This window comes from Globicephala melas, chromosome 10 (genome assembly GCF_963455315.2).
Source record: "Globicephala melas chromosome 10, mGloMel1.2, whole genome shotgun sequence".
NCBI lineage: Eukaryota > Metazoa > Chordata > Mammalia > Artiodactyla > Delphinidae > Globicephala > Globicephala melas.
This window is the reverse complement of record NC_083323.1, coordinates 51,644,004-51,656,619: the sequence shown is the minus strand read 5'-3', so window position 1 is coordinate 51,656,619 and position 12,616 is coordinate 51,644,004. Positions and strand designations below refer to the sequence as shown.

Here is a 12,616-nt window from a genome sequence, read left to right as displayed (position 1 = left end):
TCTGTACCATTTTTCTGGGTTCCACATATATGTGTTAATATATGATATTTCTTTTTCTCTTTCTGACTTACTTCACTCTGTATGACCGTCTCTAGATCCATCCATGTCTCTACAAATTACCCAATTTTGTTCCCTTTTATGACTGAGTAATATTCCATTGTATATATGTACCACATCTTCTTTATCCATTCGTCTGTCGATGGGCATTTAGGTTGCTTCCATGACCTGGCTGTTGTAAATAGTGCAGCAATGAACATTGGGGTGCACGTGTCTTTTTGAATTATGGTTTTCTCTGGGTATATGCCCAGTAGTGGGATTGCGGGGTCATATGGGAGTTCTATTTTTAGTTTTCTAAGGAACCTCCATACTGTTCTCCATAGTGGCTGTATCAATTTACATTCCTACCAACAGTGCAAGAGGGTTCCCTTTTCTCCACACCCTCTCCAGCATTTGTTGTTTGTAGATTTTCTGATGATTCCCATTCTAACTGGTGTGAGGTGATACCTCATTGTAGTTTTGATTTGCATTTCTCTAATAATTAGTGATGTTGAGCAGCTTTTCATGTGCTTCTTGGCCATCTGTATGTCTTCTTTGGAGAAATGTCTATTTAGGTCTTCTGCCCATTTTTGGATTGGGTTGTTTGTTTTTTTAGTATTGAGCTGCATGAGCTGTTTATATATTTTGGAGATTAACCCTTTGTCCATTGATTTGTTTGCAAATATTTTCTCCCATTCTGAGGGTTGTCTTTTCATCTTGTTTATGATTTCCTTTGCTTTGCAAAAGCTTTGAAGTTTTATTAGGTCCCATTTGTTTATTTTTGTTTTTATTTCCATTACTCTAGGAGGTGGATCAAAAAAGATCTTGCTGTGATTTATGTCAAAGAGTGTTCTTCCTATGGTTTCCTCTAAGAGTTTTATAGTATCCAGTCTTACATTTAGATCTCTAATCCATTTTGAGTTTATTTTTGTGTATGGTGTTAGGGAGTGTTCTAATTTCATTCTTTTACATGTAGCTGTCCAGTTTTCCCAGCACCACTTATTGAAGAGACTGTCTTTTCTCCACTGTATATCCTTGCCTCCTTTGTCATAGATTAGCTGACCATAGGTGCGTGGGTTTATCTCTGGGCTTTCTATCCTGTTCCATTGATCTATATTTCTGTTTTTGTGCTAGTACCATATTGTCTTGATGACTGTAGCTTTGTAGTATAGTCTGAAGTCAGGGAGTCTGATTCCTCCACCTCCCTTTTTTTCCCTCAAGACTGCTTTGGATATTCGGGGTCTTTTGTGCCTCTATACAAATTTTAATATTTTTTTTCTAGTTTTGTAAAAAATGCCATTGGTAATTTGATAGGGATTGCACTGAATCTGTAGATTACTTTGGGTAGTGTAGTCATTTTCACAGTATTGATTCTTCCAATCCAAGAACATGGTATATCTCTCCATCTGTTTGTGTCATCTTTGATTTCCTTCATCAGCGTCTTATAGTTTTCTGAGTACAGGTCTTTTACCTCCTTAGGTAGGTTTATTCCTAGGTATTTTATTCTTTTTGTTGCACTGGTGAATGGGATTGTTTCCTTAATTTCCCTTTCTGATCTTTTGTTGTTAGTGTATAGGAACGCAAGAGATTTCGGTGCATTAATTTTGTATACTGCAACTTTACCAAATTCATTGATTAGCTTGAGTAGTTTCCTGGTGGCATCTTTAGGATTCTCTATGTATAGTATCATGTCATCTGCAAACAGTGATAGTTTTACTTCTTCTTTTCCAATTTGTATTCCTTTTATTTCTTTTTCTTCTCTGATTGCCATGGCCAGGACTTCCAAAACCATGTTGAATAATAGTGGCAAGAGTGGACATCCTTGCCTTATTCCTGATATTAGAGGAAATGCTTTCAGTTTTTCACCATTGAGAATGATGTTTACTGTGGGTTTGTCATACATGGCCTTTATTATGATGAGGTAGGTTCCCCCTATGCCCACTTTCTGGAGAGTTTTTATCATAAATGGGTGTTGAATTTTGTCAAAAGCTTTCTCTGCATCTATTGAGATGATCATATGGTTTTTATTCTTCACTTTGTTAATATGGTGTATCACATTGATTGATTTGCCTATATTGAAGAATCCTTGTCCCTGGGGTAAATCCCACTTGATCATGGTGTATGATCCCTTTAATGTATTGTTGGATTCTGTTTGTAGTATTTTCTTGAGGATTTTTGCATCTATATTTATCAGTGATATTGGTCTGTAATTTTCTTTTTTTGTAGTATCTTTGTCTGGTTTTGGTATCAGGGTGATGGTGGCCTCATAGAATGAGTTTGGGAGTGTTCCTTCCTCTGCAATATTTTGGAAGGGTTTGAGAAGGATTGGTGTTAGCTCTTCTCTAAATGTTTGATAGAATTCACCTGTGAAGCCATCTGGTCCTGGACTTTTGTTTGTTGGAAGATTTTTAATCACAGTTTCAATTTCATTACTTGTGATTGGTCTGTTCATATTTTCTATTTCTTCCTGGTTCAATCTTGGAAGGTTATACCTTTCTAAGAATTTGTCCATTTCTTCCAGGTTGTCCATTTTATTGGCATAAATTTGCATTTGGTAGTCTCTTAGGATGCTTTGTATTTCTGCAGTGTCCATTTTAACTTCTCCTTTTTCATTTCTAATTTTTTTTTTTTTTTTTTTTTTTTGCGGTATGCGGGTCTCTCACTGTTGTGGCCTCTCCCATTGCAGAGCACAGGCTCTGGACGCACAGGCTCAGTGACCATGGCTCACAGGTCCAGCCGCTTCGTGTCATGTGGGATCTTCCCGAACCAGGGCACGAACCCGTGTCCCCTGCATCAGCAGGAGGACTCTCAACCACTGCCCCACCAGGGAAGCCCTTCATTTCTAATTTTATTGATTTGAGTCCTCTCCCTCTTTTTCTTGATGAGTCTGGCCAGTGGTTTATCAATTTTGCTTATCTTCTCAAAGTACCAGCTTTTAGTTTTATTGATCTTTGCTATTGTTTTCTTTGTTTCTATTTCATTTATTTCTGCTCTGATCTTTATGATTTCCTTCCTTCTACTAACTTTGAGTTTTGTTTATTCTTCTTTCTCTAGTTCCTTTAGGTGTAAGGTTAGATTGTTCATTTGAGATTTTTCTTGTTTCTTGAGGTAGGCTTGTATTGCTATAAACTTCCCGCTTAGAACTGCTTTTGCTGCGTCGCATAGGTTTTGGATTGTCGTGTTTTCATTGTCATTTGTCTCTAGGTATTTTTTGATTTCGTCTTTGATTTCTTCAGTGATCTCTTGGTTATTTAGTAATGTATTGTTTAGCCTCCATGTGTTTGTGTTTTTTACGTTTTTTTTTTCCCTGTAATTGATTTCTACTCCCATAGCATTGTGGTCAGAAAAGATGCTTGGTATGATTTCAATTTTCATAAATATACTGAGGCTTGATTTGTGACCCAAGATGTGATCTATCCTGGAGAATGTTCCATGTGCACTTGAGAAGAAAATGTAATCTTCTGTTTTTGGATGGAATGTCCTATAAATATCAATTAAATCTATCTGGTCCATTGTGTCATTTAAAGCTTGTGTTTCCTTATTAATTTTTTGTCTGGATGATCTGTCCATTGGTGTAAGTGAGGTGTTAAAGTCCCCCACTATTATTGTGTTATGGTTGATTTCCTCTTTTATAGCTGTTAGCAGTTGCCTTATGTATTGAGGTACTCCTATGTTGCGTGCATATATATTTATAATTGTTATATCTTCTTCATGGACTGATCCCTTGATCATTATGTAGTGTCCTTCCTTGTCTCTTGTAACATTCTTTATTTTAAAGTCTATTTTATCTGATATGAGTATTGCTACTCCAGCTTTCTTTTGATTTCCATTTGCATGGAATATCTTTTTTCCATCCCCTCACTTTCAGTCTGTATGTGTCCCTAGGTCTGAAGTGGGTCTCTTGTAGACAGCATATATATAGGTCTTGTTTTTGTATCCATTCAGCGAGCCTGTGTCTTTTGGTTGGAGCATTTAATCCATTCACGTTTAAGGTAATTATCGATATGTATGTTCCTATTACCATTTTCTTAATTGTTTTGGGTTTGTTTTTGTAGGTCCTTTTCTTCTCTTGTTTTTCCCACTTAGAGAAGTTCGTTTAGCATTTGTTGTAGAGCTGGTTTGGTGGTGCTGATTCTCTTAGCTTTTGCTTGTCTGTAAAGCTTTTGATTTCTCCATTGAATCTGAATGAGATCCTTGCTGGGTAGAGTAATCTTGGTTGTAGGTTCTTCCCTTTCATCACTTTAAATATATTGTGCCACTCCCTTCTGGCTCATAGAGTTTCTGCTGAGAAATCAGCTGTTAACCTTATGGGAGTTCCCTTGTATGTTATTTGTCATTTTTCCCTTGCTGCTTTCAGCTGCTTGTCTTTAATTTTTGCCAGGTTTTTTTTTTTTTTTGCGGTACACAGCTCTCTCACCATTGCAGCCTCTACCGCTGCGGAGCACAGGCTCCAAACGCGCAGGCCCAGCGGCCATGGCCCACGGGCCCAGCCGCTCCACCCCATGTGGGATCCTCCTGGACCGGGGCACGAACCTGTGTCCTGTGCTTCGGCAGGCGGACTCTCAACCACTGTGCCACCAGGGAAGCCCCAATTTTTGCCAGTTTGATTACTGTGTGTCTCAGCATGTTTCTCCTTGGGTTTATCTTGTATGGGACTCTCTGTGCTTCTTGGACTTGCATGGGTATTTCCTTTCCCATGTGAGGGAAGTTTTCGACTATAATCTGTTCAAATATTTTCTCAGGTCCTTTCTCTCTCTCTTCTCCTTCTGGGATCCCTGTACTGTGAATGTTCTTGCATTTAATGTTGTCCCAGAGGTCTCTTAGGCTGTCTTCATTTCTTTTCATTCTTTTTTCTTTATTCTGTTCTGCAGCAGTAAATTCCACCTTTCTGTCTTCCAGGTCACTTATCTGTTCTTCTGCCTCAGTTATTCTGCTATTGACTCCTTCTAGTGTATTTTTCATTTCAGTTATTGTATTGTTCATGTGTTTGTTTGTTCTTTAATTCTTCTAGGTCTTTGTTAAACATTTCTTGTGTCTTCTCAGTCTTTGCCTCACTCTTTTTCCGAGGTCCTGGATCATCTTCCCTATCATTATTCTGAATTCTTTTTCTGGAGAGTTGCCTATCTCCACTTCATTTAGTTGTTTTCTGGGGTTTTATCTTGTTCCTTCATCTGGTACATAGCCCTCTGCCTTTTCATCTTGTCTATCTGTGAATGTGGTTTTCCTTCCACAGGCTGCAGGATTGTAGTTCTTGCTTCTGCTGTCTGCCCTCTGGTGGATGAAGCTATCTGAGAGGCTTGTGCAAATTTCCTGATGGAGGGGACTGGTGGTGGGTAGAGCTGGCTGTTGCTCTGGTGGGCAGAGCTCAGTAAAACTTTAATCCGCTTGTCTGCTGATGGGTAGGGCTGGGTTCCCTCCCTGTTGGTTGTTTGGCCTGAGGCGACCCAGCACTGGAGTCTACCTGGGCTCTTTGGTGGGGCTAACGGTGGACTCTGGGAGTACTCACGCTAAGGAGTACTTCCCAGAACTTCTGCTGCCAGTGTCCTTGTCCTCACGGTGAGACACAGCCACCCCCCACCTCTGCAGGAGACCCTCCAACACTAGCAGGTAGGTCTGATTCAGTCTCCTATGGGGTCACTGCTCCTTCCCCTGGGTCCCGATGCACACACTACTTTGTGTGTGCCCTCCAAGAGTGGAGTCTCTGTTTCCCCGAGTCCTTTCGAAGTCCTGCAATAAAATCCCACTAGCCTTCAAAGTCTGATTCTGTAGTAATTCCTCCTCCCACTGCCAGACACCCTGGTTGGGAAGCCTGACGTGGGGCTCAGAGCCTTCACTCCAGTGGGTGGACTTCTGTGGTATAAGTGTGCTCCAGTTTGTGAGTCACCTACCCAGTAGTTACGGGATTTGATTTTATTGTGATTGCGACCCTCCTACCATCTCATTGTGGCTTCTCCTTTGTCTTTGGATGTGGGGTTCTTTTTTGGTGAGTTCCAGTGTCTTCTTGTCAGTGTTTGTTCAGCAGTTAGTTGTGATTCGGTGCTCTCACAAGAGGGAGTGAGAACACGTCCTTCACTCCACCATCTTGAACCAATCTGTGCCAGCATTCTTTGAAAGTATCAAATTCTCAGCATTCTCACCAGCAATGTGTATTTGCTAATTTTCTAGGTGAAAAATGTTCTCTAGTTCTCACTGGATGATGACAGTGCCAGCTGCCTTACAGTGAGTTCATTCTAACGCACAGCAGTCTCCAAACTAGTGTGCTCAAGGCCAACTCTCAAGCTCCTAAAACTTGAGACCTCAGGTCTGTAGCCCACCAGTCCTTCTCTTCAGCCCGCAGCTCTGTCCTGTAGCACAAAAAGCCTTGCACAAGTGCCCCTTGTCCTGTGACACCTCAGCCAATGTGTTTAACTGCAACCAACACCACTACCCCAACCAACACCATTACTCTTGACCAACCCTTGGGCCTCAGGGTGATCACACTGGCATCTCCTGTTGAAGGAGGACCCAGGCAATAGGCCTGCGTGGTCCCTGGGAGCAGGCTGGAGACCATTTAGAAAGAGAAATTCTGAGTCCTGGGTACCCAGAGGGTGATACCCAGAAGGCAGCCATGTTGGCTCCAGGTGGGCATGTCCCGGGAGCTCCGTGGAGAGGGTGTGGTCCACAGGGAGGCCAAGACAGGAGTCTAGGCAATACTATGTGTGTACCTGCAGGTGTGCAAGATAATCCACTAGGGACTGAGGAGGTATTAGACATTCTATCTGTATCATCCTTAAAATTTACTATATTTATATATCTTATATATGCAATGTATTAATGCAGTAATACATGTATACAATTATAAATATATTGCTTACAAGAGAAGCCACCAGAATGAGAAGCCTGTACACCACAATGAAGAGTAGCCCCCACTTGCCACAACTAGAGAAAGCCCGCGTGCAGCAACGAAGACCCAGTGCAGCCAAAAATAAATAAATAATAATAAATAAATAAAAGCTTTAAAATAATAAATATATTGCTTACTCTACATACATTAGAGATATACGTTCAATTTTCTCTCTTTTCTTTTTACTGACAGCGGTGTGGGTTCAAAACAGTTTAGAGACTTCACTGTAGAGATTATATAAGCTGATGAAATGACTTTTTAATTTGTCTCCTTCCTTGAATCTTTCTGATTCCCCATCCACTCGCCATACTGCTACCAGAATGACTTTTTTTTTTTTAACAATATAGAGCTGATTTTATCACACTTCTGCTTAAAATATTTCCATTGTTTTCCACTGTCCTCTGGTTTGGCTTTTCAGGGTCTCCTGCCCCTGAATCCATCCTGCCTCGCAGCCCCGCTGAGGTCAGTTGCTGAGTCAACAGCGCTTTCTCTGTCCAGCCTCCATCACTCGCATACATATGATGCTGCTCTGCTTGAGTTGTCCTTCCTCGCTTCGTCCGATGACAATCAGCTAATTCCTAGACCACTTCACCTTAAGTGTCATCTCCTCTAGGAGCCTTCCTCGGCCTTCCCAGACTGACTTAGGCATCTGTGCTGTGCCCCCCTCCGTACTGTTAGAGCATTTGCCACGCTATATTGTGAGTGCAATGCATCTCTTATCTGTTTCTCCCACTGAGAGTAGGGTCCTCTCTGACTGTGTACTTAACTGCCTAATGCTCCTGGGGATGAAGTAGGCACGAACATTTGTTGCGTGGATATAAGAATGTAGGCATGGGGCTTCCCTGGTGGCGCAGCGGTTAAGAATCCGCCTGCCAGTGCAGGGGACACGGGTTTGAGCCCTGGTCCGGGAAGATCCCACATGCCACGGGGCAACTAAGACCGTGCGCCACAACTACTGAGCCTGCGCTCTAGAGCCCGTGAACTGAAGCCCACGCACGTAGACTCCGTGCTCAGCAACAAAGAGAAGCCACCACAATGAGAAGCCTGCGCAGTGCAACAAAGAGTAGCCCCCGCCCACCGCAACTAGAGAAAACACGCGCACAGCAACGAAGAGCCAACGCAGCCAACAATAAATAAATAAATCTATTTAAAAAAAAAAAAGAATGTAGGCATGCATGCAGAGTTAGTCCTGCAAGTTAGTTGGCTGTGACGCTATAGACTGTGGCTTCTAGGTCACCGCTGGATGCCATTTTGAAAGTCAGGTCCCTGTTAACCTCCAATAGGTTTAATTCTGGCATCAGCACGCAAAACATTTTTTTTTTTTTTTTTTTTTTTTGCGCTACGCGGGCCTATCACTGTTGTGGCCTCTCCCGTTGCAGCGCACAGGCTCCGGACGCGCAGGCTCAGCGGCCATGGCTCACGGGCCTAGCCGCTCCGCGGCAGGTGGGATCTTGCCAGACCGGGGCACGAACCCGTGTCCCCTGCATCGGCAGGCGGACTCTCAACCACTGCGCCACCAGGGAAGCCCACAAAACATTTTTATAATAATGACGATGTAGGCTGCTTTACCCTTGGCTAGAAGAAGAACTACATGCAGAGCCCCACTCCAAATTTTCCTTCAGGGTTCTTCTTGCCGGGACACCACTTTCATACGGAAAGTTATTTCATAATAAGCCCCTTTAAGTATATCATAATGTAAGCTATATATACTTGAATGGGTTCCATTACTAGACTACTGTTTAGAGAATTCTATTAGCTGGTGAATAGAGTTGTAGAAGTTCTTATCTATGCACTGTGATGTGGCTGAAAGAGCTGTTTTCGAGAGATTTACATTGGAAAACAGTTTGGCAGTTCATCAAAAAATTAAACACAGCTACCATATGCCCCAACAGTTCCACTCCTAGGAATGAAAACAACCCAATGTCCATCAAGTGATGGGCAGATAAACAAAATGTGGCACCTCCAGGCAATGAAAGATTATTCAACAATAAGGAGGAATGAAATTCTGATACACGCTACAACATGGATGGACCTTAAAAACATTATGCTAAGTGAAAGGAGCCAGACACAAAAGGCCACATATTGTATGATTCCATTGACACAATATGTCCAAAATAGGCAACTCCATAGGAACAGAAAGTACATTAGTGGTTTCCAGGGGATAGAGGAAGAAGGAAATGGGGAGTGGCTCCTAACAGGTAGAGGGCTTGTTCTTGGGGTGATGGAAATGTTCTGGAATTAGATAATAGTGATGGTTGGACAACATTATGATTATACTAAAAATCGTTGGATTTTCTTTTTTTTTTTTTTTTTTTTCCGGCTGCGTTGTTTGCAGAATCTTAGTTTCCCGACCAAACCCAGGCCTCAGCAGTTAAAGCGCCGAGTCTTAACCACTGGACCACCAGGGAACTCCCTGAATTTTACTCTTTAAAATGGTGAATTTTAAAAAATATTTATTGAATTATAGTTGATTTACAATGTTGTGTTAATTTCTGCCACACAGCAAAGTGACTCCATTTTATATATATATATATATATATATATATATATATATATATATATTCTTTTCCATTATAGTTTATCACAGGGTTTTGAATATAGTTCCCTGTGCTATACAGTAGGACCTTGTTGTTTATCCATCCTATATAAAATAGTTTGCATCTACTAATCCCAAACTCCCAATCCTTCCCTCTGTTACCCCCCATCCCCCTTGGCAACCACAGTTCTGTTCTCTATGTATGTAAGTCTGTTTCTGTTTTATAGATATGTTCATTTGTATCGTATTTCAGATTCCACATATAAGTGATATCATATGGTATTTGTCTTTCTCTTTCTGACTTACTTTGCTTAGTATGATAATCTCTAGGTCCATCCATGTTCCTGCAAATGACATTATTTCATTCTTTTTTATGTCTGAATAATATTCCACTGTATATATATACCACATCTTCTTTATCCATTCATCTGTTGATGGACATTCAGATTGCTTCCATGTCTTGGCTATTGTGAATAGTGCTGCTATGAACATAGAGGTGCATGTATCTTTTCAAATTCGAGTTTTGTCTGGGCATATGCCCAGGAGTGGGATTGCTGCATCATATGGCAACTTTATTTTTTCGAGGAAACTCCATACTGTTTTCCATAGTGGCTGCACCAATTTACCTTCCCACCAACAGTGTAAGAGAGTTCCCTTTTCTCCACACCCTCTCTAGCATTTATTATTTGTAGACTTCTAATCCGTATGAGGTGATACCTTATTGTGTTGTAGTTCTGATTTGCATTTCTCTAGTAATTAGCGATGATGAGCATCTTTTCATGTGCCTGTTGGCCATCTGTATGTCTTCTTTGGAGAAACGTCTCTTTAGATCTTCTGCCCATTTTTCAACTCGGTTGTTTGGTTTTTTGTTGTTGGATTATATGAGCTGTTTGTATATTTTGGAACTTAAGCCCTTGTTGATTGCATCATTTGCAAATATTTTCTCCCATTCAGTAGGTTGTCTTTTCATTTTGTTTACGGTTTCCTTTGCTGTGCAAAAGCTTGTAAGTTTAATTAGGTCCCATTTGTTTATTTTTGCTTTTATTTCTATTGCCTTGGGAGACTGACCTAAGAAAACATTGCTACGATTTATGTTTTGCCTGTGTTCAGAGAATGTTTTGCTTACATTCTCTTCTAGGAGTTTTATGGTGTCATGTCTTACATTTAAGTCTTTAAGCCCTAAAATGGTGAATTTTATATTATATAAATTTTATCTCAATTTTTAAATTGCAAAAAAGATATTTATAGTAATCTAATCTGTCTTTCTGAAATGTATTCACTGGTATTATGTTTGGATTTCAGAGAAGGCCAGCTTTAAATAAATGGCCCAGCACACTGCTATGAAAGAATGGGCCCTACACAGACACATCTCCACTACTCTGGGTCAGATGCTGGGTTTTGGTTTGGGGGCTTAAATTTCCCTCTGCCTGTCAGGTGGACAGAGACCCATATACATCTAACCAGGAAATTTTGCACTTACTCTTTCAGAGGGGAAATACATATGTCATTCTTACTGCCGAGACCTGGTACATCTGGATTATCCACAAAATGGCAAATTTCGAAGCTGTATGCCCACTTGTGAAGTAAGACACTCAAGCCAAAGGAACCCTCAGGTAGGTGCTACGTGGTGCTTGCAGTGTTCTGGGTTGGGGGCAGTGCCATCACTTGAATGCCAGCAGAATGGAGAGTGGGCTCCTTATGCCCATGGCTTACCTGTATTTCTTCACAAGTTCTAGCTCATGTTCATTCTTTGCCATGACTCCTTTCCTCAGGGCCTGTTGCGTCAGAAGCTTAACCATGGGTCGTGATTCTAGAAATAACAGGATAGAATGTGCCGATAGTTTATCCAACAGATTTTGGATAAGATACAAGGCGTCGATCTGTACAATTATTGATCCATGTTCAGGATGAGTTCTGGTTGACAGGTGTGCTCACTGCAGCTGAAAATAGGACTTGAACTTTGAATGAGTATGTTGGTTGTTTCTTCATCTGATAAAGAACCTCAGTGCGAACACTCTGTTCAGGAATCCATCATTTTTTTTTTTTACTGGTTCTACTAAGGCAAAAGGATCTCCAGCTAGTTGGTCGTGATCTACTTCTGATCGATCCTTAGCCTGGTTTCTGCCAGACCTCCCTCTTCACTCTCCTCCCTGGTTTGCTGAGATTCCCAGAAGGAAGGCGATACCACTGGCAGGGAAACCCACTCCTCTGCAAACTTGACTATTTCTAGCATCTTCTCTCCTGAGCTGTCAAGATTTTTCTTTAAAAGTCAGCTTTTTTTCCCCCCAGGTGGTTGGGGTCAGTGGCATTAAATGATCCTTGCGTGTCTTGTCAATTTCTGGGAGCTCATTTTCGTGTCTGAGTTGGATTACCGAAATCAGGCAGCAATAGTTACCTTTCCTTCACATGTGTATGAGGTTATTATTCAGTCTGAGACCAAGAGGATGATTCTCTACAGCCCCCTGACCAATGCTGAGCACAAAAGACCAGATCCATGATTTTGCCACTTGTTCTTCCCCTAACAAAGTTAACTTTTAAAAAAATATATTTATTTGTTTGTTTGGTTATTTATTTATTTAGGCTGTGCCAGGTCTTAGTTGCAATATGCAAACTCTTAGTTGCGGCATGCATGTGGGATCTAGTTCTAGTTCGATCTAGGGGATAGAACCTGGGCCCCCTACATTGGGAGTGAGTAGTCTTAACCACTGGACCACCAGGGAAGTCCCCAAAGTTAACTTTTGATCAGAGCAGTAATAGCTGTTGTGATGAGTTTGTTCAGCGTGTGTGGCTCTCACATCTGCTAAATTCCCATTTAACCTAATTATGCTTGGCAGGGGCATAGGGAACGAATGGGGAATCTGTAAAGGGCATGAATAATAGCTTTTCTGGCAAATTGATGGCTTCATTTTAACTAGTGACTGATGTGAATTTTACACCTGGAGTAGATTGGAATTCCTGCAAAGTTGTACCAGCTTTAAAACTAACTTCAGAAAATGCCTTCATCTCCGAAAGAAAAGCTTGGATTAGGGATGCAGTTTGTAATTTAATAGGATGACTTTGGAGAGAGCAGAGAGAATAATAGAGGTATTGTGCGAAGCTCTAGGGAGAACAAATATATGCTTGTTCGGCTTGAAAAAAAAATGTAGAGTTCAAGTGTAAGG

The 12,616-nt window shown here is 41.2% G+C and overlaps 1 protein-coding gene across 1 annotated transcript in view; it reads left to right on the top strand.

Moving 5' to 3' along the window:
- The window catches only part of RASSF3 (Ras association domain family member 3), a 152,343-nt gene that overhangs the window by 23,701 nt on the left and 116,026 nt on the right, over positions 1–12,616 (top strand). Inside the window, exon 2 of the mRNA XM_060306667.2 lies at positions 10,944–11,068. Coding sequence (XP_060162650.1) covers positions 11,024–11,068 — 45 coding nt within the window. The 5' untranslated portion in view covers positions 10,944–11,023. The remainder of the gene's footprint in view (positions 1–10,943; positions 11,069–12,616) is intronic.